General features: G+C 52.8%; 1 protein-coding gene across 1 annotated transcript in view; it reads left to right on the forward strand.

Annotated features, from left to right (window-relative positions):
• Window positions 1–5,750: 5,750 nt before the first annotated feature.
• LOC144948829 (uncharacterized) overlaps window positions 5,751–25,743 on the forward strand; it is a 33,054-nt gene continuing 13,061 nt past the window's right edge. Inside the window, exons 1-4 of the mRNA XM_078878480.1 lie at window positions 5,751–5,982; window positions 13,016–15,488; window positions 23,850–23,959; window positions 24,364–24,425. Coding sequence (XP_078734606.1) covers window positions 14,352–15,488; window positions 23,850–23,959; window positions 24,364–24,425 — 1,309 coding nt within the window. The 5' untranslated portion in view covers window positions 5,751–5,982; window positions 13,016–14,351. The remainder of the gene's footprint in view (window positions 5,983–13,015; window positions 15,489–23,849; window positions 23,960–24,363; window positions 24,426–25,743) is intronic.

Here is a 25,743-nt window from a genome sequence, read left to right on the forward strand (position 1 = left end):
CGCGAGATCGCTGTGCATCCCACAACCACCACAACCACCACCACCACCACGGCTGTAGCATCGCGAGGCCGCGAGGAGGGATGGCGATGACTTGGCGAGGCCCTGGCTCCACGCGGGGTTTCCCCGGGGTTCATGCGGCTTTGTTTTTCCTTTGAACCCCAAATTGTCCCCCTTGATGCGAACCCCCTCCGCGTGCAGGAACCAAACCAAACGACGGCGTCAAACAGACGGCTCCAATGGCAGCATCAAAGGGAATCCGGCATCGCTGCGACAGACCAGCCCCGCGGGTTTATTCCCATGACCGTCACGCCACCAGCGCGTGTTTATAGAACGGAGTCCTCCCTATCTCCACGGCGAGGCCACGGTTCATTCATTCCGTGGCCATTGGTTAATTGGTCTCGACGCTCGTGTGCACGGGGAGCGGTGGCGCAGCGGTTAGAGCGTGGAGCGGTGGCGCAGCGGTTAGCGCATGGAGCGGTGGCGCGGCGGTAAGCGTGCTGCGCTACGAACCCCGGACCCCTCGAGTTCGATTCCCGCTCACGGCCACCAACACAAGCGACGATTATCTGCGTCGGTCGCGGGCCTCCCCGAGGTCAGCCTCAAATGAGTACCTGGTGCGGTGCGGATACATCAAGGCCGTAGCCATGGAGTCAACATTGGGGGCGGACCAAATAATCCAGGGGGTCTGGGGGTCCTCCCCCCAGAAAAAAATCTAAATTTGAAAAGAATATCCTGCCATTTTCTGCCTAAAATATTTAAAAAATTCACTAACACATAGGATGGACTTTTTTTTATTAATTTTTTACGATAATGTCGAATAGTGTATTGTATCACATTGCTCTGTTTTTAAATTTTTTACCTTTTCTTGTTTCATTGTATGTAATGGCAGAGATTAGGGATTAATAAAGTGCAACCATAACCACAATAATATAAACAGAAATCTATGTTATAACAATATATTGGGGGGGGACATTTTGAGCATATTTGAATATTGGGGGGGTGTGTCCCCCCCCCAATATATATTATAATTACCGCCTTGGTATACATCGCCACTGGAGAGACAAAAACTAAACTAAAAAGGCCCACCGAGCTTTGCAGCTCTTTTTTAGAAGCGACCTGGCCACGAATAGTGAATTGCTCGATGAAGTGGCTTTATATCACGCGCACATTTATACCAGCCAGTCAAATCCTCTAAAAGCACTTCGATTCTAAATGTGGAGGGAAAATCCGGAGGACCGGGACCAAGATCCAGGCGACCACGGGGAGAGAGGCAGCAGGCGTCAGAGTCGGGATCGAACCCACGACCTCCTGTATACCAGTCGAGGTGGTTTACCACTCGTCTGCATCGCGGCGACAAAGGCGGCCGAGCGTGGTGCTGTCCACCAATTCCCCTCGTGTCGCGTTCCGTTCTTCAAAGGTGATCGCTTAAACGCTCTTGCCTCAACGGTCTGTTAAGGCTATACAAGGCTTTGTGTGTGTCTGTGTGTCTAAGAGGAATTGCATATCACGAGTCGATCATCTGGCAGGGGGCTCGTCGAGTTCGCTTTGCCCCCACGAGGCCCGGCGGGTTCGTGTCGGCTCAGAACGCGTCGCACAAACACACAGAAGCGGTCATTTTCATCGGCGATTTGGAAAACGACCTTGGGAACGCTGAACCCGTGGGATGGACTTGCGGACAGTCGGAAGGGCGGCGCTCTGGGAACACGAAAAAAAACATTCACAGATAAAGTCAGAGACGCACCCCGCACTCGTGGCAACAAAGCCATCTGGTCACATACGCGCACTCACATGCCGGATTATAAGACCCCCTTTTAGCCCCTCCCCCTCTAGCCCCTTACTCCCCCTCTAGCCCCTTACTCCCCCTCTAGCCCCTTACTCCCCCTCTAGCCCCCTCCCCCTCTAGCCCCCTCCCCCTCTAGCCCCCTCCCCCTCTAGCCCCTTACTCCCCCTCTAGCCCCCTCCCCCTCTAGCCCCCTCCCCCTCTAGCCCCCTCCCCATCTAGCCACCTACTCCCCCTTTAGCCCCCTCCCCCTCTAGCCTCCTCCCCCTCTAGCCCCTCCCCCTCTAGCCCCCTACTCCTCCGCTAGCCCCCTCCCCCTCTAGCCCCTTACTCCCCCTCTAGCCCCTTACTCCCCCTCTAGCCCCCCCCCCTCTAGCCCCCTCCCCCTCTAGCCCCCTCCCCCTCTAGCCCCCTACTCCCCCTCTAGCCCCCTCCCCATCTAGCCCCCTACTCCCCCTTTAGCCCCCTCCCCCTCTAGCCTCCTACTCCCCCTTTAGCCCCCTCCCCCTCTAGCCTCCTCCCCCTCTAGCCCCTCCCCCTCTAGCCCCCTACTCCTCCGCTAGCCCCCTCCCCCTCTAGCCCCCTCCCCCTCTAGCCCCCTCCCCCTCTAGCCCCCCCCCTCTAGCCCCCTCCCCCTCTAGCCCCCTCCCCCTCTAGCCCCCTACTCCCCCTCTAGCCCCCTCCCCCTCTAGCCTCCTCCCCCTCTAGCCCCCTACTCCTCCGCTAGCCCCCTCCCCCTCTAGCCCCCTCCCCCTCTAGCCCCCCCCCCCCCTCTATCCCCCTCCCTCTGTAGTCCCCTACTCCCCTCTAACCCCCCTCTAGCCCTCTCCCCCTCTAGCCCCCTCTAGCCCCCTCCTCCTCTAGCCCCCTCCCCCTCTAGCCCCCCCCCCTCTAGCCCCCTACCCCTCTAGCCCCCTCCCCCTCTAGACCCTTCCCCCTCTAGACCCCGCCCCCTCTAGGCCCCCTCCCCTCTCGCCCCCCTTCCCCCTCTCGCCCGCCCCTCCCCTCTCTAGCTCCCCTTCCCCTCTAGCCCCCACCTCTTTTATCCCCTCCTCTAGCCCCCCTGCCCCTTATCCCCCTCCCTCCCATAGGCACCCCCCCCCCCCCCCCCAGAATTTCGCTTTAAACTAAATCGGGATAGATGCGTCTTATAATCCGGAGAAGTTGGTACAGTGTACTGTGTATATGTTGATTTCATAAACATATGAAGGAGGTCGACCTGGCTCATAATTTACACGTGGGTCGATAAAATTAGCACCACTTTAAATTATCCTGCAACTCGAATTGCTCATCGTGCGAATCCCCATAGCGCTAATTTAATTAACCACATTAACCAATTAACGCCTAACTAGCACCACTTTGGTATTAACACTCCAGCTTCACAACTGTCACAATACACCTGAATTAAAGGTAAGGAAAGCCTCTGTTCACCACCCGCTAAATAGAGTCACCTTGACTACACGAATATCACCTGCCAAAAACACAACCAATCGAGCCTAATAAATGTAAAACAAGGTCAGCTAAGCATTTAACAAGTTCACCGGCATGGTTGCATCATGTCATGGCACCTACTTAAGGATTCGGAGCAGGAAGCATTTGGAAGCGAGAGCTGAGCGTTTGGTAACAGCTGATGATGCGCGATCTTAAAATCCAGCGAAACGTCGGACAAAATGATAACCAAATAAACTATTCTGGTTTATTTTAATGATTCCGGAAGTTTTGCTGATAAAAACTAAATAAATTATGGCATAATTGCCCACGTGATTTCAATATTTGCTTAGCCATGTCGGGTGGCGGAGGTTTACAGTAGAACAAAATTTTCACATTATAGCTACGGGATGATCTAACCCAAAAATAAACAAATTGTGAATCAAAATATTGGTCGTGAACGTGTGCGCGTGACGGTTTCATCCTGGGGCCGTCGGAGTTGGCAACGTTCTGCGAGGGCCTTCGTCCAGCAGTAGATAGATCTGGGCTGCGGCAGCTGATGATGATGAATGGAGGAGTCTAAGAGCACGCTGGGCAGCACGAGTCCAGGGCGGGCACGGCAGTGACTTTCGGCAGAAGCGAGCTGAAGCAAAGTCGTTGGTGCCCCCTCAAGAGGCTCAAGGGGGCATCTGGTTTAATGGGAAAACGAGGAATGCACCAAATAGTTCTAAACTACACCATTGGAACCACATTTGCCAGTAAAAATATGATAATTGTTTTTTTACCCTTCTATCTGGCAACAAAACTGACACCTTTTTTACAAGGAGTCATGTTTACATAGACCACGAAACCTGCAGTCATAATGCAAACAAAAAACATAACTCTGATAATGTGCACTGTCCTTGAAGTTGATTGGTCCACACCCGAGACAGCTTTCCTTAGAGCCTAGTCTCACATGGGTTGGACCAGATGACGCCAAAAGGCGCACAACTCAAAGACAATGCACCATCAGAGTATGAGAGCTCGGGGTAAGCATTTACACCATTGGAACCTCATTTGCCAGTAAAAATGTGATAATTGGTTTTTACCCTTCTATCTGGCAACAAAACTGACACCTTTTTTTGTAAACTAATTTTATTTAATTTTACCAGCTAAAGCCCACACTGAGCTCCATAGCTATTTTTTTAGAAGCGAACTGGCTATCACGAATGATGGCTCCAACGACGTGGCGGCTTATCGTGTGGAAATGTATAGCGGCAAGATACTCTGAACGCGTGATGTTGAATTTAAATGTGGAGCGGCAAAAACCGGGAGGACCCGGAGAAAAATCCACGCGACCACAGGGAGAGAGACCTGCGAACTCCAAATATACAGCAGGCGTCAGGGTCGAGATGGAACCCACGACCTCCTGTATACCAGGCGAGATAGTTAACATCTCGCTACCGTGGCATCCTTAAAATTCAGACCCCTAATAAATAATAATTCGCATCCAATATGCATGCCTGCGGTGCTCTATTCTCACCCACGTTTGTATCTGTCTCTTCTTCACCCCTCATGTCGCCGCATCTCCGTCTGATCTGTATCTTTCGACTCTCATTCCAGAACTATCACCCTCGTCCACGTGTCTCGTCTCGCCTGTGTGCGTTTTGTAAACGAGTCGATTGCGTGCGTCGATGCCCATTGGTCAATTGACGGCGCTCGCAGACGAGACAGGCCATGTCGAGGATTTAACCAGGTGACAAATCTTCACGCGCCTCTTGCGTCCTCTCGTATACAACCACACCCAGGATCTCAACAGCGTCCCTTCACCGCCGCTTGACTTGTCGCAAGCCCTTTTGGACCCACGCGCTTCAGCGTCAACAATGCGACTTCAAACCGCGATGCCTCGCGGCGCCGAACGGAGTTGACAAGAAGTCGTAAACAAGTGACTCGTGCCAGACCGGACGGACGCAGAGGAGATCCCTGGCTTCCATCTTCGCGAAGCTTCTGCGGCGACAACCCCCTGAATCGCATCCGCTGCACCAAACACGGCAGCAGCAGCGGCAGCAGCTGATGATGCGGATACTTGACGACGCCGACAATGATGATGATGATGATGCACAAATGGAGAATAAAAATAAATACTCTCCGGCAGTGTGCAAACGCTGTGGTCGCTCCGACCAAATGGCATGGGACGTGAAACGCCTCGATGCCCGATTCGCAAATACTGAGGAGGCGTCATCGTAGTGACGCACCGCTCCGCGACTCCTGGGCGCAATTTATCCGGCTCTCAATTATCGGCGTCGCTCTCCATCAACATCAACCATACGATGATGACGATGATGAAGACGACGATGAGGATTGTAACCCTTTGCTTTGGACCCATCCCACCCCTTTCCAATCGGCCAACATACCAGCATGGGCGGGGGTGGCGCTTTTGGTATCGGCACAGATAAGAGCATTGATGTTTTGGACTGTGTCCACGCGTCACTGTGTGTGCCTGGCGGTAGGGGGGAGCGGGGGAGGGGCGGGGGTAGGTGGGGGGGGAGACCGAGTGGTGCACGGGTTGCCTATAAACAACGCACACGCACGCGCACGCTCGCGACTGCCTGGGGTTGGATTAGGAGCGAGAGGGCTCCACTGGGCGAGGAGCAAGTGCGAGTTGGTCGACGCGGTGGTGAGTGTTGCGCAACGCCTGGTGTCGTCGTCATCGTGTGACGCCGTGGGCTCTGCTGCGCGCCTTCAGACACGGGGGGCGGTCTCGTGCCCTGTGGCAGCACGGCCGACAGACGCAGGTATGGAATGGGGCTCGGCGTTGTGCGTGGCACTGACGTGCACGGTTGACGCGACTACCACTGGAAGCTCAATTTGAGAATTGCTCAGTCGATTTGAATGATCGCGGTGATGGCTGATGTTCGCAATATTGCGCATGCCTAACACGTGTGGATTTTAGAACTTGTACGTACAGTACACGTATGCTTGTGGCTAAGCGCTACGTAGCAAAGAATGTTGTTCAGGAACGTTAACGTGTACATGTACAGTCCTCTTGACCATACTTCACCACGCTAGTCAGTGGGGTTCGGTGAAGGCAGAGGGCATAGACGTGGAAGCACAGTACATTAGAACCAGTGGGATTTTCTGCACTACCCTTTTGATTCCCGCAACGAGGCCCCGCAGCAACCTATAGCACCTGTTAATGCATGGTGGTAGTAGTGGTGGCCCATCTACGGCCTGCCCAAGATCAATAACCTGCTTATCTTTCGAGATCGAGCGATAGTGGACGATTTGATTTGGTCACAGGCATGCGGACTTGTCTGTCTGAGTTAAATGTCAACTAACTATGCGTGCTCGTTTGGGAGGCTTAACATTGTTACAAACAGATTATTTTGAAACGTATGGTTTTACATTACTAACACCGAGGAGGTAGTCTTTCAGGGTGCATTGTTTGAATGCGTAGAGGCATGCATTGTATGTATGTATGTTGAATGTATGTTGAATTTCCTCCGCACCGTACGTAGCCAACCGTGCTTATCAGAGGCGCGCGGGAAGGACACGAAACTAAACACAACTGAGTTTGTCAATCTACATGATCTGAAAGTGCTGAGCTCCAGTGGCTTCCTAATATCGGAACGGAAGAGCGTTCCAGACGGCCGCAGAGGCGCATCTGAAAGCGCGCGATGTGGTGACCACCGCCTTTGTTCGACGGCTAGCGAGAAGACGCTGATGATGCTGCTGCGAGGATGTGGCCGCAGTTCGCGTGGTGATGCTTTACGCTCCCTGTCGAGATCAACGAGGTGTCGCGGTTCATTTGAGGCGGGCTACTTCGTGTGCCATGAGCGCGGCCTTTATGACGCGTGGTCGTCACGTGCGTGCTCACTTAGCAGGGTGCCCTTGAGCAAAAGAAACTCCCGGTCTAAATGTGCGCTGGCGTGGTAAGAGTTTCGTTTATTCGTCAATGTAGGTGTGTTGTGTATCCTTTACTTAATCAGACACGTGTTTCGTCCTTTGAAGGCCACCACGAGGCCACTGGCGGGGCCCCCTTTTGTTGGCCTTTAGTGTGGCCCCGCGACATTACACAAATGATGAAAACACCCCCATCACCATCATCGTGCTGCTGTCAATCCCCTAATGGTTTCAAATCTGTGGCGGCCCTCTCACACTGACGGTGTATTATCGGTCAAAGTGCCCCACCCACCCCAGTGCCGGATTAAGCTAGTGCGAGGCCTGTAGCATATGTTATAAAGGGGCCCTAAATAAATAACAAACACTTAAATATTAAAACACAATCTTTTTTACTTGCATAGTAAAGTCGTTGTATTTTCATTTTCTATACAGCGAGACAATACGACAAATCGCTAACCTTAAACACCCGGTCGTGCGTTAAAGTTGAAGGCAGTATAGTACTATAATAATAGAGCAAGTGCAGCATCACTGAACCGGAATTTATAGCTTGAAAGCATTTAGCGCGGGCCCTTGAAAGTGCGGGGCCCGTAGCATTTGTAGCTACTTTTGCTACGAGGTTAATCCGGCACTGACCCCCCCCCCCTGAAATGAGTGAAAAACACCCAAGCAGACGATTGAAACAACCCCAAATGAGACTCGTGAAGCATTCACCATCCTCTTTTTTGCAAGAGCGGCCTGGGGTCACGTGCAGAGGACAAAGCAACAGGATGCTTTTCGAAAGCGTTTAAAAGTAGACTGAATTGGACGCTGAATGAACAGAGAGTACAACGTGAATAAGGCTGAGCAAAACAATATATGTTGGACTTAAAACTGTAATCATATGTATATTAAAATATTGCGGGACTTTTTTCCATTATCAAAGGATGAAGAATAGGTTTTACCCTTTCTCGCAATACAACAGGAGGTTTTTTGTTGTTGTTGTTTCAAGGAATCAAGTCTGCATTACCCACAAGTACTTGTGGTGGAACATACAAACATACATTATCAGAGCATGTCTGTGTTGAATTCTTCAGATTACTATCAGCACACGGCAGCGTAGCGTCACGTGTGAAATCAACACGTATCTGTTGAAATCCCACGTGACGCAGTGGGAGCCGCGGTGGCGCGATGTTAAATCCCTCGCCTGGTACGCAGGTGGTCGTGGGTTCGACCCCGACCCCGACGCCTGCTGTATATTTTGATATTTGGAGTTGCGTGTCTCTCTCCACATGGTCGGGTGAAAATGTATCCGCGTCCTCCGATGTTTCCCCCTCCACATTTAGACTCAACGTGAATTTCGAGTATTTGGCTGCTATACATTTCCACGTGATAAGCCACTTTGTTGAGCTATCAGTGGTGGCCAGGTCGCTTCTGAAAAGAAATAGCCTCACAACTCAGTGGAGCGCGTTGAACGCAGACAAGGCCAGTGGGCAAATCACCAGCAACGCGCCCGATCTCGTCACATCTGGGAGGCTAAGCGAGGTTGGGCCTGGTTAGCGCTTGGATGGGCGACCACCACGCGTACGATCATTATCGGCACCGGTCAGCAGGCCGATGCTCACCAACTCCTTCATAAACACAAGCCGCATTTGTGCGACTGTGGCCATGCAACCCATATTGTAAACCCGCAGCTATATAAAAGTGTAGATAAACAGAGACCCACGTAGACACAGATAGGCTCGTCGAGATGAATAGAGATACATTAAAGAGTGTGGCCATGCAACTATGCACCACACAGTAAAACCCACTGTGGTCTGCGCTCCTTCAACGGAGGGGGGGGGGAGCAGCGACACGACACGAACTCTCGCTGTGCTGAAGCCCTCTCGTCGCGGCCAGCAGCAGCAGGACCTCGACATTGGCACTCAGCTCCTGAACGTATTCCCATCATACACGCAAGGAATAGAATATGCTGCGGTGATAAGTGGTGGCACATTCATTGTGCACTACTTCTATGCTCCCTCCCCACACTGGCTGGCGTGGTGATTAAAGGGAGGGTGATCGTCACAACCTCATGTGAGCAACACGGGCTGGTGAGGCCTTGTAACGATCATTTTCTTTCACCAGGTGAGACCCACTGAGGCCCACAGCTCTCTTTCAGAAGCGACCTGGCCACAAATGCTAGCTCAACGAAGTGGCTTAGAAGTATACCAGCCACATACTCTGAACGCGTGATGTTGATTCTAAATGTGGAGGGAAAACCCGGATGACCCGGAGAAAAAATCTACGCGACCACGGGGAGAACATGAAAACTCCAATTATACAGCAGTGTCGGGATCGAACCTCCTGTATACCAGGCGAGGTAGTTAACATCTCGCCACCGTGGCCCCCCGGCGGTGGGTTGGAAATAAAGGGGCTGTAGAGTCTAACAAGTAAAGTTTAACGTCCCGTGTACATCCACCAGACGCGAGACGACACGCGTGGCTCCGAGATTTTTAAAATTTCGTGCTCAGCGCAGCGCGGAGCGGCCGCTGACGCCTCTCCTCCGACTCCCCGCGCTGTCCCTCCTGAGCGGAGATCATAAACGAGAGATACGAAGGGGCCCCAAGTGCCAACGCGTCTTGTGCGTGCGTGCCTTGGGGGCGTGCGTCCTGAACATCCCAGGCGAACGAAGAAAACCAGTGCAAGGTTTACAAAAAAAAGAATGCAAAAAAAAATCCGTCTCCTCTAAATCACCTCCGAAGTCTGAAACCGAAGTGAACTTTATGGCCGAGAGGCGAGCGCCTTGTGCCACACGGAACCGGCGTTAGCGAGCACGCGCCGTTAACGTCGTCTTCGTAAAAGCGCCGGGGGAGGAGGGGGTGGGTGGCGCAGCGGTTAGCGCAATGCACCAAAGGCTTCTTCCCGAGTTCGACGCCCGTAACCGTCTAATGAGCGTGGGCGGCGAGCGATGTACGAACGAGTGTGGCGATGTATGGTCCAATAACGCACCACCTCCCCCTGCCCCCAACGGCCATGAATCAAAGGCCTCCATCCGGCAGTGGATTGATAACAAAACGACAACCGTCCCGCAAACTTTGTTTCGCGATGGACTTTGCTCGGACGTGCATTCGGGAGTTGGAAAGTTCTGCGCCATACTGTGTGGACCAGATGTCACTTTTAAAAGGGACATTCTCGAGCAGGAAGGGCGAGCTGCGATACTGTTCATCTCATGACGTGACGCTGATTAGCACAACAATCGCAATAGCACTTGAGGGAAGTGACAAGACAGTGCAGTGGTGTTACCGCGGTTAACCAAGAGATCGCATCGCACCCATTGATTCTGGAACCTATCCGTACAGAGCTTGAGTGTCTCCCCTTCGTATGCACGGTGAGTGTTCCCCGTGGAACTCCACACATTTGTTGTGATCCACCGACCCTCGCTGCTGCCCCCACAGCGCTGGATTACAGGCAACGTGCGTAGACACCACCGCCAGGCTCCAGGACAAAGGTTTTGTTTGCACAGTTGGCGACGAACCCTTTCTACGAAGGATTCGGCGTTTTGTTTTCTTTTGACGCATGCAAAATATGAATAAAAGGTGCTCAGCCCTACAACTCACTCGCTCACGTCGCCGCTGGCGGAAGGTGCCTCCGGCTCGCGGGAGCTCTTAGAGGGCAACCCTCCCGTGGGTGTGGAGCTTGCTCGTCAGGACGACTGGATAAATAAATACAAAGTAACAGGTGAAAGCACTCAAATTGCCCCGCCACGACCTCAACTACACTAACTAATGAATAAATGTTCTACTGCTGGATAGACAGACGCGGGGGGGGGGGGGTGTGATTTAGAGAACTCGCCCATTGTTTCAGCTGCCGCGTCGTGATCTCTGGATGTAAGGGCGCTCGGTATGACACACCACGGGTCCGGCTGTGATGCTGAATGCGCTGCACCGGTGTTGATGACTTTGTCAAACACTCCACCAATAGATTTATATCCCAACGACGACATTCAGCCACTGCTGGATGACAATGGGCTTCCCGACGCCGTTCTGGGTCGTCGGGGTTTATTGGAATATACTTCACCACGCTGGTCAGTGCCGGTTTGCGAAGGCGGGGAGCACGGACGTGCAGGCATAGAAGTGCAGCGCAAGATTGGATTTCTCTGCACCACCACGAGTGACCCATTGCGATTTACCGTGCATCGCGTCGGTGCGTTAACTCTGTTAGCCTCAGTGTCTCATAACTCTTGTAAAACAAAAACATCCAATGTGAACGAAACTTTCGTGTGTAGTTATGTTGCTACTAGAGGTTTACCTGCTTGGGAATCGGCCACATTCATCAGAGGCTTGCAGAATCCGTGGCGTACGCGTGGTTTTTCTTCCTCGTCTCTTAAATAGCCGAGACGTGCATCCTATATTACGCGCAGCTTCTGTTTTCGATTGATCAGTGAACACGAGCAGTTCGGGACGTCGGTATAATCAACAGTCGGAGACTTCAAAGCGCTTGACAATTCGCGAGCTTCCGTGCGATTAAAAAAGCTCCGTTATTGCTGCATTACGACATCATTATCATCATCATCGCCCGCGCGTCCGCACAACGTGGGTTAGTTATCACGGTCGCCCTTGTTTGACACACATCTGTGGGCGGTAACCAACAGTGCCTGGCCCAAGTTTACCATCACGCGAACTCCGATCACGACTGGCCATCGAACAGTCGACGGGTCACCGCCCATCGCGCGCTTTCAGACGCACTTCTGCGGCCGTCTGAAACGCTCCTCCCTCCCGATATGAGGAAGCCACTGGGAGCCATGCACTTTTAAATCAGCTAGATTGAGAAGTCATTTATTTATAACTGCTAGTTTTTTTGCGTTTGGTTTGTTGTCCTTTCCCCCCGCACATTCGATTAGCACGGGTTGACCACGTCCCGGTGCGAAATATGTTCAACATACAGGACATACAAACATGCAAAATCTACGTGAGCACGCATTCAATGGCCCCGCGTGTGAAGTAGCCGCGTCTCGCGTGCGGTTGTCCGCAAATCGCTCCTTGCAGTCACTGCGCCAAGTTAAACAAAGCTGTATTTGGTGCTGCTGCTGCTGCTTCTTCGATGACAGTGGCGCGCAAGTAACAGAAACTCAACACGTTCGTCAATAGCCACCGTGGCCTTAAAAGGAGACATATAATAGGCGACGTTTCGGGCCATGGCCCTTATTCAAAGCGCTTCATCTGAATATATACGCAGAACTGACGGCCTTCCAAGCTTGGCTGTTGCTTCTCGGCGATTGTGAGATGGAATTTTGTACGAACGACGACGCTCTATGTTCAACTGATCCAGCGGTCGGCAGCCACAATAACAAGACAAAATATTTTTTCAAATTCGTTAAAAAAAACCCACAACTCAGTATTTTCTAAGAGCTGCCACATTGCGTTGCGGTGAATACGAGACGGCGGTGGTCCTCAATAAATAACCACAACGGAGCAGCAGTTCCTTAAAGAGCCGCGTGCTGGTTTCCGACCCCTGAACCAATTGTTCGCTTATTATTATTATAAATTCGTTTTCATCACGGATACTATTTCCTTTATTGCCAGAAAGGGTAAAACCTATTATTATTTTTTCATACTTTGATAATAGTAAAAAGGTATGCCATGATGTAGCTGCTCGCACTGAGCTATAAATGATCTGATAAGTCATTGCGCTGTTCCACTTTTGGCGTTGTTCTCTGGTCTGACACTGATGAGACGAGGCCATGAAGTAGGCCAATCAGTTTCAAAGACAATGCCCATATATTATCAGAGCATGTTTGTTTGCATGTTCACCACAAGCACGTGTGGTTAATGCAGACTTGATTCGTTGCAAAAGGTTTCTATTTGGTGTTTGAACATCTTAACACTTCCTGTTTTATTGCCACAAAGGGTAAAACCTTTTTTTATTTTTTCGTACTATTCCCTGTTTCTTTGTGCGTTTTCTACGCAGGTGGAAAAAAACCTTCAGCAGCGATGTCCGCGGCCTGGGCGAGAAGTGGAGCGAGGAGGCGGCCTCAGGGCTGATGGCCCAACACCACCAACCACCACCATCAACCATCACCACCACCAACCACCACCACCACCAACCACCACCACCCACCAGCACCACCAACCAGCACCACCAACCACCACCACCACCCACCACCACCAGCCACCAGCACCACCAAGCACCACCACCAACACCACCAAGCACCACCACCAACACCACCAATCACAACCCACCACCATCCACCACCACCCACCACCACCACCCACCAACCACCACCTCCCACCAGCACCACCAACCACCACCAGCAGCAGCACCACAAACCACCACTACTCACCAGCACCACCACCCACCCACACCACCTACACCAACAACCACCAGCACCACCACCACCACCCACCCACACCACCAACCACCAACCAACCACCACCTGCACCACCACTACAGACAAAGATCCCCCATATAGCCTTAACAGACTGTTGGGGAAAGTGCTGTTAGCTAGCACCTAATGAATGCCGGTATGGTACACAAGGGGGTGGGTGGCCGGCACCACCTCCGGCCGCCTTTGTCTCCCTAGTGGCAACGTTTACACACTGCACCAGGTACTCATTCGAGGCAGAGTCGACCTAGGGGAGGCCCATGACCGGTTCAGATAATCGTCACCGGTGTTGTCCGTGAGTGGAAAACGAACTTGGGATGCCAGCGCGCTAACCGCTACACCACCGCTCCCCACCAACACCACCACGACCACCACCAACCACCCGTCCCTGATCGCAAGTGGCCATTCACGCCACGCGTCTGTGCGCCCCACTCCGGGGGAGGAGGGGGGTGGGTACATGACCGTCACGATATTCCTCAACCACCAGCACCACCCACACCACTAACCACCACCACTGTTACCATTGGCACGGTGACGGCCACGATCCGAGGTGGTGGAGAGTTGTCTCAAGGGTCAGAGAAAACCGAGCTAAAGATCCACCCATGGATAAACTGGCCTCTCCACTCCGGTTGATGGTCTCAAGCCGGTCACGATGACTGCGTAAGAAACCACACCACCGCCGTCACCCACTCATCATTATTATTATAATCACCACCGACACCACTACCACCGCAACCACCACCACAACCATCGCTACCACCACCGCCACAACCAACATCACCACCACAACTATCACTACCACCACCGCCACAACCAACATCACCACCATCACTATCACTACCACCACCGCCACAGCCAACGCCACCACCGGGACCATCACCACACCAACTAGCGCCACCGCAACCACCAGAAGCCACGACCATGGACTGGCGAGGGATGCCCCCCAACTCGTCCTACGCCGCGGCCTCCCACGTCCCCTCCTCGCCGCAGCTCAACATCACGGCGGGCGCCGCAACGTGCGCGGAGCCTTGGGACTTCCGGACGGTCGCCTACCCGGCGGTCTACGGCGCCGTGTTCCTGGTGGGGCTGGCGGGCAACGCGGCCGCCCTCTGGGTGTTCGCCTTCCGCACGCGCGCACGGAGCGCCGCCACCGTCTACATGGCCAACCTGGCCGCGTCCGACCTGCTCCTGGTGCTGACGCTGCCGTTCCACAGCGCGTACCACGCGCTGGGCGGGCACTGGGTGTTCGGCGAGGCGGCGTGCCGAGTCGCGGGCGTCCTCTTCTTCGGCAGCATGTACGTGTCGGTCACGTCGCTCGCCCTCGTCGGCGTGGAGCGTTACCACGCCGTCCTGCACCCGACGCGGCGGCGCGGCTCCGCGCGGCGGCCGCGAAACGCGCGGATCGTCTGCGCGCTGCTCTGGCTCGTGCACGCGTGCGGCGCGGCGCGCGTGCTCGCCATGGAGCACACGGCGCGCGTTCCCCCGAGGTCGTCGTTCCGCTCCCTGCGCCACGACTCCGCGTTCCAGCAGCTGCAGGATCAGCGGGGCTGGCGCACCGCGTGCTTCGAGAGCCACTCACGCGAGGTGGTGTACGCCAGCCTGCTCGGATACGCCGTCTCCTTCGTGGCTCCGCTCGCCGTGCTCATCTATTGCTACGCGTGCATCGCGCTCCGTCTCCGCGGCGGAGGACCGGGGCAGCCGGGCGAGCTCGCGACGCTCGGCGGCAGCCTTAGCGGCAGCGGCGGCACAAGCCCGGCGCGAACGCACACGCGCGAGCGCTCGCTGCGATCCGTGCGACTCACCATGGCCGTGTTCGTGCTCTGCTACGTCCCCTTCCACGCCACCCGCGTGATGGAGCTGCTCGTGCGCTACGCGGGGGACCCGTCGCTGGATGGGCACTGCCGTCTGCTGACGGTGGCGACCATCGCGCACCGCGTGGCTCTGGCGCTCAGCGTCACTAACGCCGCCCTGGACCCCGTGGTTTATTACTGCACCGCCAGCTCCTTCCGCAGGGAGCTCCGCCAGATGTTCGCACGATGCTGCGCGCCGCGGCGCAGGGCATAGTGTAGTCCAGGAACCGTGTCCACAAATAACAACCATTTTCCACTGGCACATTCAAACCGCGCCAGCATGGTGTATATGGTTTTTCCACTGGATATGTTTCGTGCCAAGCCAGAACCAAACCGTGATGCGCTGGACTCACGAGATAACTGAGTTCGGTTTAGGGTCAAGCAGGGCCAGGGCCGCAGTTAATCTTCGTGTTTATTGCGCGTGATATCGACGGCACGGCTCGTCTTCACGCAGTGGAAAAACAACCTGGCCGGCTATGGAGACGCGCCCGGCTTGCTTGGCACAACCCCGATGTGGCTAAATTTTACATCGTTCAAGAAGCAATACGGCTCGGGGAAGTACCAACTAAAAAATGTAATACGATCACATATCCTCTACACCGCATATCGTGTTTGTCAAGGGCGACATTGAACTAAAACGTGCTGACGGTGCAGCAGCTTGAACCGAGCAGAGGGATTTGCGTGAACTTGGGAAGAGAGGCGACAGGGAAGGGGGCTCCAAAGCCAACGACAGAGAGAACTCGGCAGGCATGGACTTTCACTTGTCCTGGAGCGAGCGAGGTTCTAGGAAGCTAGGCAGAGAGATGACAAAGGGAGTTCTAAAGTGTGATAAAAAAAAATGGAATGCTACTTGACTTTCCGAACAATGACGGTTGAACATACTGCCGGATTACACAGGGACATCTGGCAGAGGTGTCACGGCGTCAATGTCACGCGTACAACGACTGTGGTAGTAGCGCTAATAGAGGGACGAGGGGGCAGCTGGTTGACTGCAAGTGAATGATACATCAATGGGTGTTTATAGGGACACTGCAAATGCTTGGACTTAGCGTCTGCTCAAACCCTGTACGTACCTTGAGTGGTGCTGAATAAGAATGTCAAGCCCCTTCATCAATCCATTGTAAGATTGAAGGCCTGTTGAGGCCATGCCGGTCATCGGTATTGTTTTGACCATACTTCACCACTGCTGGTCCTGTCCAGGTTGAAGGCGAAATGCATAGACGCTGGATCCTATCGCAGTACGCAAGTGAATGTTGCTATATCGCCCTCTGCCGACAACATAACAACCCTATAATAAAATGCAGACGTCGCAATACAACCCGTGTCCCTCTCTCTGTCTACAGGGGGCACTAATGCTCTCTGTTCCCGTGTCTGACCAGGGCGTTTGCCCTGTCACGTAAAAACACTCAACACATTCCATTAACGACACTGCGCTAAACAAGGGGACAGGTACACGGCGGTGAGAGTACGCACACTTCACCCCACTCCTGACCTGCCGATGGAGTCATTGTGGACGCTGCGTATTGTGTCCGCATGTTGAAACCTGTATGCAGGCAAGACGACTCAATGAGTGTTCCAAGATTTTACAGGATTGGTGGTATTCCACGTGTCAGGAACCCAAACCGAGGAGAACATCCAAACTCATTCAAGAGAAGAACGCTCCCGAGCCCGCACCGGCAGCCTGTTAGGATCAGTGGTGGAAATGGGCCGCAACGCCCCGGAACTCGGTGGTGGATTAGCACGGTTAGCTACGTAGGGTGCGAAAGAAGTTCAACATACATACATACATACACATATTGAACCCGACTGCGTTCCTGAAGGAATCCAGGATTCGTCTTTTTTTTTATTTAACTCAGAGATATACCCCCTAGACGAACAGAGAGAGACACAGACATGTACAAAGAGCCACCGACAAACGCAAAGACCCACAGACACGCACATAGACCCACAGACACGCACAGAGACCCACAGACACGCACAGAGACCCACATACACACACAGTGACACACAGACACACACAGAGACCCACAGACACACAGAGACCCACAGACACGCCCAGAGACCCACAGACACGCTCAGAGACCCACATACACACACAGAGACCCACAGACACGCCCAGAGACCCACAGACACACACTAAAACCCTCAAACACACACTGAGACCCACAGACATACAGAGACCCACAGACACGCGCAGAGACCCACAGACACGCACAGAGACCCACAGACACGCACAGAGACACAAATACACACAGATTTCCACAGACACTCACAGAGACCCACAGACACGCACAGAGACCCACAGACACAGAGACCCACAGACACACACAAAGACACAAAGACACACACAGAGATCCACAGACACACACAGAGACCCACAGACACGCACAGAGACCCACATACACACACAGTGACACACAGACACACACAGAGACACACAAACACACACAGAGACCCACAGACACGCCCAGAGACCCACAGACACGCTCAGAGACCCACAAACACACACAGAGACCCACAGACACGCCCAGAGACCCACAGACACACACTCAAACCCTCAAACACACACTGAGACCCACAGACACATACAGAGACCCACAGACACGCGCAGAGACCCACATACGCACACAGAGACCCCCAAACACACACAGAGACCCACAGACACACAGAGACCCACAGACACACTCAGAGACCCACAGACACACTCAGAGACCCACAGAAACACTCAGAGACCCACAGACACGCACAGAGACCCACAGACACGCACAGAAACCCACAGACACTCTGAGAGACCCACAGACACACACAAAGACCCATAGACACACACAGAGACCCACAGACACACTGAGAGACCCACAGACACGCACAGAGACCCACAGACACGCACAGAGACCCCCACACACACACACTCAGAGACCCACAGACACGCACAGAGACCCACAGACACACACAGAGACCCACAGACACATGCAGAGACCCACAGACACGCATAGAGACCCACAGACACGCACAGAGACCCACAGACACGCATAGAGACCCACAGACACGCACAGAGACCCACAGACACACACAGAGACCCACAGACACATTCAGAGACCCACAGACATGCACAGAGACCCACAGACACATTCAAAGACCCACAGACACGCATAGAGACCCACAGACACGCACAGAGACCCACAGACACGCATAGAGACCCACAGACACGCACAGAGACCCACAGACACACACAGAGACCCACAGACACCTTCAGAGACCCACAGACATGCACAGAGACCCACAGACACATTCAGAGACCCACAGACACGCATAGAGACCCACGGACACGCACAGAGACCCACAGACACGCACAGAGACCCCCACACACACACTCAGAGACCCACAGACACACACAGAAACCCACAGACACACACAGAGACCCACAGACACGCACAGAGACCCACAGACACGCTCAGAGACCCACAGACACGCACAGAGACCCACAGACACACACATAGACGCACAGACACGCACAGAGACCCACAGACACGCACAAAGACCCACAGACACGCACAGAGACCCACAGACATGCACAGAGACCCACAGACATGCACAGAGACCCACAGACACACAGAAAGACCCACAGACACATTCAGAGACCCACAGACATGCACAGAGACCCACAGACACACTCAGAGACCCACAGACACATTCAGAGACCCACAGACACGCACAGAGACCCACAGACACGCTCAGAGACCCACAGACACGCACAGAGACCCACAGACACACACATAGACGCACAGACACGCACAGAGACCCACAGACACGCACAAAGACCCACAGACACGCACAGAGACCCACAGACATGCACAGAGACCCACAGACACACTCAGAAACCCACAAACACACACAAAGACCCACAGACACGCTCAGAGACCAACACACAGAGCAAAGCCCCCCCAGCCCACTCCTCCTCAGATCAAGACGGGGGTGGGGGGGAATCATTAATTAATTCCCCCATTAATCTCTTCCCATTTCCCGCCCTGGTTAGGATGCCGTATTGATGCCTCGTTGCTGAGGAGGTTTGTGTTATAGGGATCCATCCCTGCGTGATCCGCAAACCGCCAATCAAAACAATGGACACTTTGTGTAAAAGGATGCACATTTTACTGAGATAAACCCATGTTCCGCATTTGTGGTATCTTTCAAAAGTAATACATAAATAAATAATGATTCTATTTATTTATCCTGCAGATGCCCATTGAGTGTCTATACTCCTTTTTTTTCAGGAGGGTCCTGCATCGGAACGTTCGACCGACTCCCTGTGTGAGTGTTTGGCTTCGTGTGGGCAGAGGCCGGAGAAAACCCACCACGCATATGACGGGGGGGGGAGTTGGGGGTGGCACAGCTCCGCACAAATAAATACAATAAAATCAAGAATCAATTGCTGGACTGCCGTCTCCTGGTGACCTTTCGTCTTTCCCCACCCAATTCTATCCCGGTTTCTCTATCGGCGTCATCGGCGGTGGTCTGGAGACACAGGAATCCATTCCGAGCTCTCTCGCGCAGCGGCGCAACCCATCGGAGGGCCCACGGAAGTGGACACCACGGAGCTACCTCTGAGGTCCCGTCCAGTGACCTTTGGTCCACACAGTGGGAGGGAGGGAGGGTAGGGAAAGGGGCAGTGCTTTGTCACCCGCCCCTGCCACAGAGAGCGATGTTCACCTCACATCCTTCGGACCGCTTGGCCACGTACGGTGCGAAAGAAGTTCAACATAAATACAGCGGTGGCTTGCGGGTCTACGTGTTGGGGGCAGCAGAGATCGGTGCAAAGCACTGCATCGTTGCGGTGCGTGTCTATGCTCCCTGCTATCACCAACCCGCATTGACAGCGTGGTGAAGTATGGTCTATATGACCTTCTACGGCGTGGAAGGGCTCCGGTCGAGCGGTGGAATGACTGCACGTCGAGATAAGCGGGAAGGTTTCTGATTCTGCGAACCTTTAGAATCGGACTAAAGGTGACAACGCAAAGAGGTGAAGGCGCAGCCATGCAATGTCTCGTTCAGGCCACTGCTGGCTGAACGGCCTTCACTTCGCTTACTGGCGACTGCGTTTTCAGTGGCAATCGGTCTCTTGGCACGGTGGCACCCAGAGGCTATTCTATATCGCGGCTCCTATCGCTCTAATCGCATCATCGTTATGCTCACGGTCTAGAATGTGTAACGCTGAAGGCGCGCTCCGATTTAAATACGTGTTGTCGTTGTTATTCTTTTACACTGTCGTTGGAAACATATCTCATGGTGGATCTCTCATGGTGGTTGTCTAGGGGGCCCCAAACTACTGGCGGAGCCAGGGGGGGGGGTGGCACGTGCCTCCCCAATGATCCGATCTAAATCTCTAATATCGATCGGATCATTTGGGTTTATAAGTAATAAATCGGCATTTTGCGACCCCCACTGCCACTGTGTAGCATATAATAACGTACCAGGGACTCTATGAGATTATAGGACAATAGTCTGAGTCCATAATTTGCAATAAGTAACGGCAACGCAGTTATAAGTGACTCAGAATTGTGCGCATTTGCGTATACAGTACACGACTTCCCTGAAGGCAAACACCTTCAGCGAGCACGATGCCGATCACACAACGTGGTTTGAATTCGACCCTCGATCGATGGCTGCGCCATCGCCGCACACGCGTCGAATAAAAAGCAAGGGACAAGTCCTTACTTACTAACAACGCCTCTATCATTTGTCATTTCTGGAGGGGTTGCCCCCCCTACCTGAAAATCCTGGCTCCGCCATTGCCCCAAACCGTGGCTTTGGCCATCAGGGGGGGGGGGTGGGACAAGGCACCCCCTGCCCCCCACGCTCGTTGAGTTACTGGTGCGGATTTGTTGTTGTTGTTGTGTGCAGTCATTCATCATAACCGAGCCGAAGCCAGGATCTCGGTAGTCAGTGCCAACTTAGCGCTCTGACCACGAGGCCACCCGGCATCATCTCTCTTTGTGTTGTCATCATTATATATTTAAAATGCGTGGACTGTACATGTCGCTGTATCTATGAAACGCCAAAGTAAACAACACAGTCCTTGTTGAAAACGATGCCGCGGGGGAGGGTGGGCTTTTCCGATTCGATAAGATTACTCGCGTTACTTCACCGCGCCACGCCGATTACTTCACCAAGCCACGCCCGTTACTTCACCAAGCCAACGCACGTTACTTCACCAAGCCACGCGCGAGCTATGGACGCGCGGCGGATAGCGCGCGGCCTCTTGCGGAAATCCACCGCTGCCGCGTGCGGGTCCCCGCTACGCGCCGTGTGTGCGGGGGTCGTGGCAGGGTGGGCGGGTCCCGCGGGTGAGTGCGGGTTGGTGACCGGTGGCAGGTGCGGGGTACGATGACTTCGTCCAGGGAATCGAATCCTGGTTGCCTGCTTTGGAGTGCAAGGGCATTGACCACTGGGCCACCGCTCCACCGTTTCACGCCAATTGACGCGGACGAAATCAAATTGATGGGTGACCGGCGCTGTTATAGATTTTGGGAAGCCCCTCTTTGCATCTTCAATTCCTTCCCTTCACTGTTATTTTTTTAAACGTGGACACACTAACCGTTACACTACATTTAAGTTGAAACAAACTATTTGTGTTATTATTCTTGGTTCTTTCGGTAAAGCTACGTAGAAGGGAAATAATAAAATAATAAAAACAAAAAATAAAAATTCTCACGACGTTTCGACTGCAACACAAGCAATCATCATCAGGTGCTTGTGTTGCAGTCGAAACGTCGTGAGAATTTGTAATGTTGTATATTTTTATTATTGTATTATTCCCCTTCTACGTGACTTTACCGAAAGATTCTAGATTTGAAGCTTTCGTGACTGCAAGGATTCATATTCTTAGATTTTTTTTTGGTAAAGTCACGTAGGTAAAAAAATTAAATTAAAAAAAGTATTTACCGAAAGAACCAAGAATATGAATCCCTGCAGTCACGAAAGCTTTAAATCAAAATGTATTTGTATTATTATTTCAGAACGCAACTGGTAGTATAAAACACACACAGCGATGCCGAGACTTTAAAGATTACCTTCAGCTGTCGGCCGTACTGCACCGCCGCTGCACGTGAACCATGGTAGAGCACTCGGAGATCATTATTTGGGGGGGGGGGGCCCTTAAGATCAAAATCCTCCCCCGGGGCTGCAGCCTCTGGAGCCCGCGGCAGAGTTGATGCGGCTGCCTTGTTCACGCAGCTCGTTCCTGGACACAAAGAACTTGTGTTTGTTGATAACCCTGTGTCCTTACAAGGAAACTATATCTATAACAGGTGACGTTCGGGGAAATAGTTTCCGTGAAGGCCACACACACACTGTTATTGATGAATTCGTTGAGTGTTAATGTTGTTTATGCTGGTGCATCACTGCCAACGCAACAGTAGCATCATCTGCAAAGACACGTTGTTGTATGTACGTGTGTTGAACTTCTTTAACACCGTACGTAGCCCACCGTGCCAATGGGAGGTGATGGAATACGGTTGTTGTATTTGTTGCTGCTGTTATGCAAACATTTCCGATGGGTTGAAGACACCGGTGTGACGTTTGTGGTTATTGCGGTTACGTCTGTGCTCGGCTCTCATTATTTTTTTTATTGTTAGTGTTTTCTAATCTCTATAGAAACACAAAACGATGTTTCCACACAAGTGTGCGCCCTCTTCCGCGTGACGCGGGTTCTCCAAGCAGCGATATCTGTCCGTCACGTCCCGGGTTCGTGAATCGGTGATTTTCCATTCCCCGTGACACCGGGCCGATAACAAACAGAAGACAAAACCACCCCACCAGCAGAATAGTCACGAATACATTGTCTGTGTTACCGTGAGGTACATATAATGATAATATCGATATGACTTCTCTCCACCATAGGACAAAAAAAAATAAACCCTGATGTTATTCTGTTATTCTGCCCTATTATTAAGTGATCGTCTGGACGCTTTCGCACCTCCGATTAGCACGGGTGCCTACGTACGGTGCGAAAGAAGTTCAACTGTACGTACATGCTGCCCCGGGGAATGGTTGGTACACTGGACTCGACAATCCAGAGGTCGCCGGTTCTATCTCCCGGCGTGGCAGATGAAACAACGGGGGCGAGTTTCTCAAATCCACTCCCCGCCCGCCACTGTCCACCCAGCAGCAGAACAAATGGGTGGAGCGCAGTCGATCGGTAGCTCAACGTGTGGTGGGTGGGGGTAAAGTGTGGGTAGTCACACCTCTTCCAAGACGTCTGGCAAGAGTGGATGAGTAAGGCCGGAATACCCTCTCGAGTTTGCCCGTAAGCGAAATGAAGTCCGTTCAGCCAGCAGTGGCCTGAACGGGACATTGCAGGGCTGCGCCTTCTGCGCCAATCGTGGCTACCCATCCATGCACCGTCCAGGTTCAAAGCCTGCTTAGCTTCCGAGAGCTGACGAGACCAGGTGCGGGTGATTTGGTCGTTGGCTGCATCTTCTTAACCTGCATTGATTTCACAACGCGTTGAATGTGTCACTGGACGTTACAAAATGTCACTTCCTTTTCTTCCGTATGGCTGCTGCCGGTGTAGATGCAGAGCAACACCAACTACGATTTCACATTCAAGCGGCCAAGCCCGGATAACCGCGTCAGGAGCAGCGGAGTGTATCGCTGTGAGGTCTCCTTCGTATCTGTGGATCGGTCAGTGCATCGTTAGATGCTGTACGGTCTGTTCTGGATGACCGCAGTCGCACATTTGTGCATCAGGTCTCCGCATCTGCCATGGTTTGTGCAGATGCGGTTAAGGGTGGACCATGAGTTTGGTGGTTAAATCTAAACCAGGGGATCGTCTGCGTCGGGTGTTTGTGAGTTATTTTGAACTCAATTCAGCTCTCTCCAAGCTTCTTCGGGCAGTTGAACTCGCATCGTCGACGGCGAAGAGCATTTCCAACCCCATGACCACACAGCGTGTGCCCCAGCGCGAAGAGGAAGAGTCGTGAAATGGAGCTCGCGTGCGCACGCAACTGAGAGGAACTCACCGCACTCGGCCTCGAGCGGTGTCGTCAGCAACAAAGACGCATTCCCCCACACCCCCGCCCCAAAAGAGTCGGTCTCGCCGACTTCCTCTTCACGCCGAAGTCTCGAATCCAAAGATCCATCGCGCTCAGTGCGAGAGGACGGGTTGCGGCCCCCCCTGCGAGAACTCCTGGTCTCCAGGCTGCCACTCGGACGTTTTCTGACCACGTAGGTTTTCCATGATTGTTTCCTCCGTTACGTGTTTTGCACGCGTGCATGTTTGTGTGTACGTGTTGGATATAAAAACAAACGTTCGCGCCGTACGTAGCCAACCGTGCCGATCGGAAGTTTTGCATCGCGAAAGCCGAATGGTTGTACTTGAATGTTTTTGTTGTTGTAATCGGCGGCTGACGGCTCTAACTGCCCGGTAATTTATTGATATGCGTAATGGACCGTTGCACGTTCACAGTTAGTCGATCGGGAGGTCGTGTGTGGAGGGGTAACGTTTGTACCCTCTCACCTCTGCTCACAATTCTTGCCAGTGTGGAAGAGTTCATCCCAGATATAGGCAGCTCTCTAGAGCTGCGTCTAGTGCAGGTATTTCTCCAACCTTATTTTAATTCATATCGCGCCTTAGCTAAGGCGCTGAACAAAGTATTTGTGCGATGAAATGAGCTGAGGACGAGAACGGTGGTAGTGCTCGATGAATATGACGATGATGGATGAAGTAAACGATGATGAGAGTGGCAGTGAGTGGTCAATGATGATGATGATTATCGAGTGTCACTATGAATGATAAGGTAAGCTGGTGAAAAGGGATTGGAGTTAGTGATGGCGACGGGAGGAAGAAGGGGAGTTTGGGGGTAAGCCGAGGGGGAAATGAGTGACTGTTTTAAGGGGCGAACGAGATTTAGGCTGTTGAATTCGAGTTAAACTTTTTTCAGCTCCGATGTGGCGGATGACTTTGACTGTGCGAATCTTGAAGGGCCAGTGTTAAACGTCAAAATTGTGTTATAATGACCTGGTGATCGTGAGGGTTCAAGTACTCCAGAGGTCGCCTGTTGGTTCGACCTCCCGGCGCGGCATTTGAAACAAGGCGCACTTGTTTACATGTGTGTTGAAATTATTTCGCACAACTGTAGGTACTAGCCAATCGCGCTAATCGGAGGTGCGGGATGAAGAACAACAAACTGAACACAAAAGCGCAATTCCCTAGAATTCCCTAGAATTGCGCGTTCAATCTAGACGTAAAAGTCCTCTCTCCTGCCTGCCTGGCAGTACAAATGGGTAGGCCACAGTGAAGTTGGCAAGAGGGTTGGAGAAAGTGATGGGGACGCGAGGGAGAAAGGGAGTTTGTGGGTCAGCCGAGGGAAAATAAGTGAGTTTTAAGGGACAAATGAAAAATAGAGAGTGATGCTTTCCTGTCTACCCAGAACCCAACATTGAGTCTTCTTCAGGAGGGTCCTGCC

Source organism: Lampetra fluviatilis, chromosome 51 (genome assembly GCF_964198595.1).
Source record: "Lampetra fluviatilis chromosome 51, kcLamFluv1.1, whole genome shotgun sequence".
NCBI classification, from domain to species: Eukaryota; Metazoa; Chordata; class Hyperoartia; order Petromyzontiformes; family Petromyzontidae; genus Lampetra; species Lampetra fluviatilis.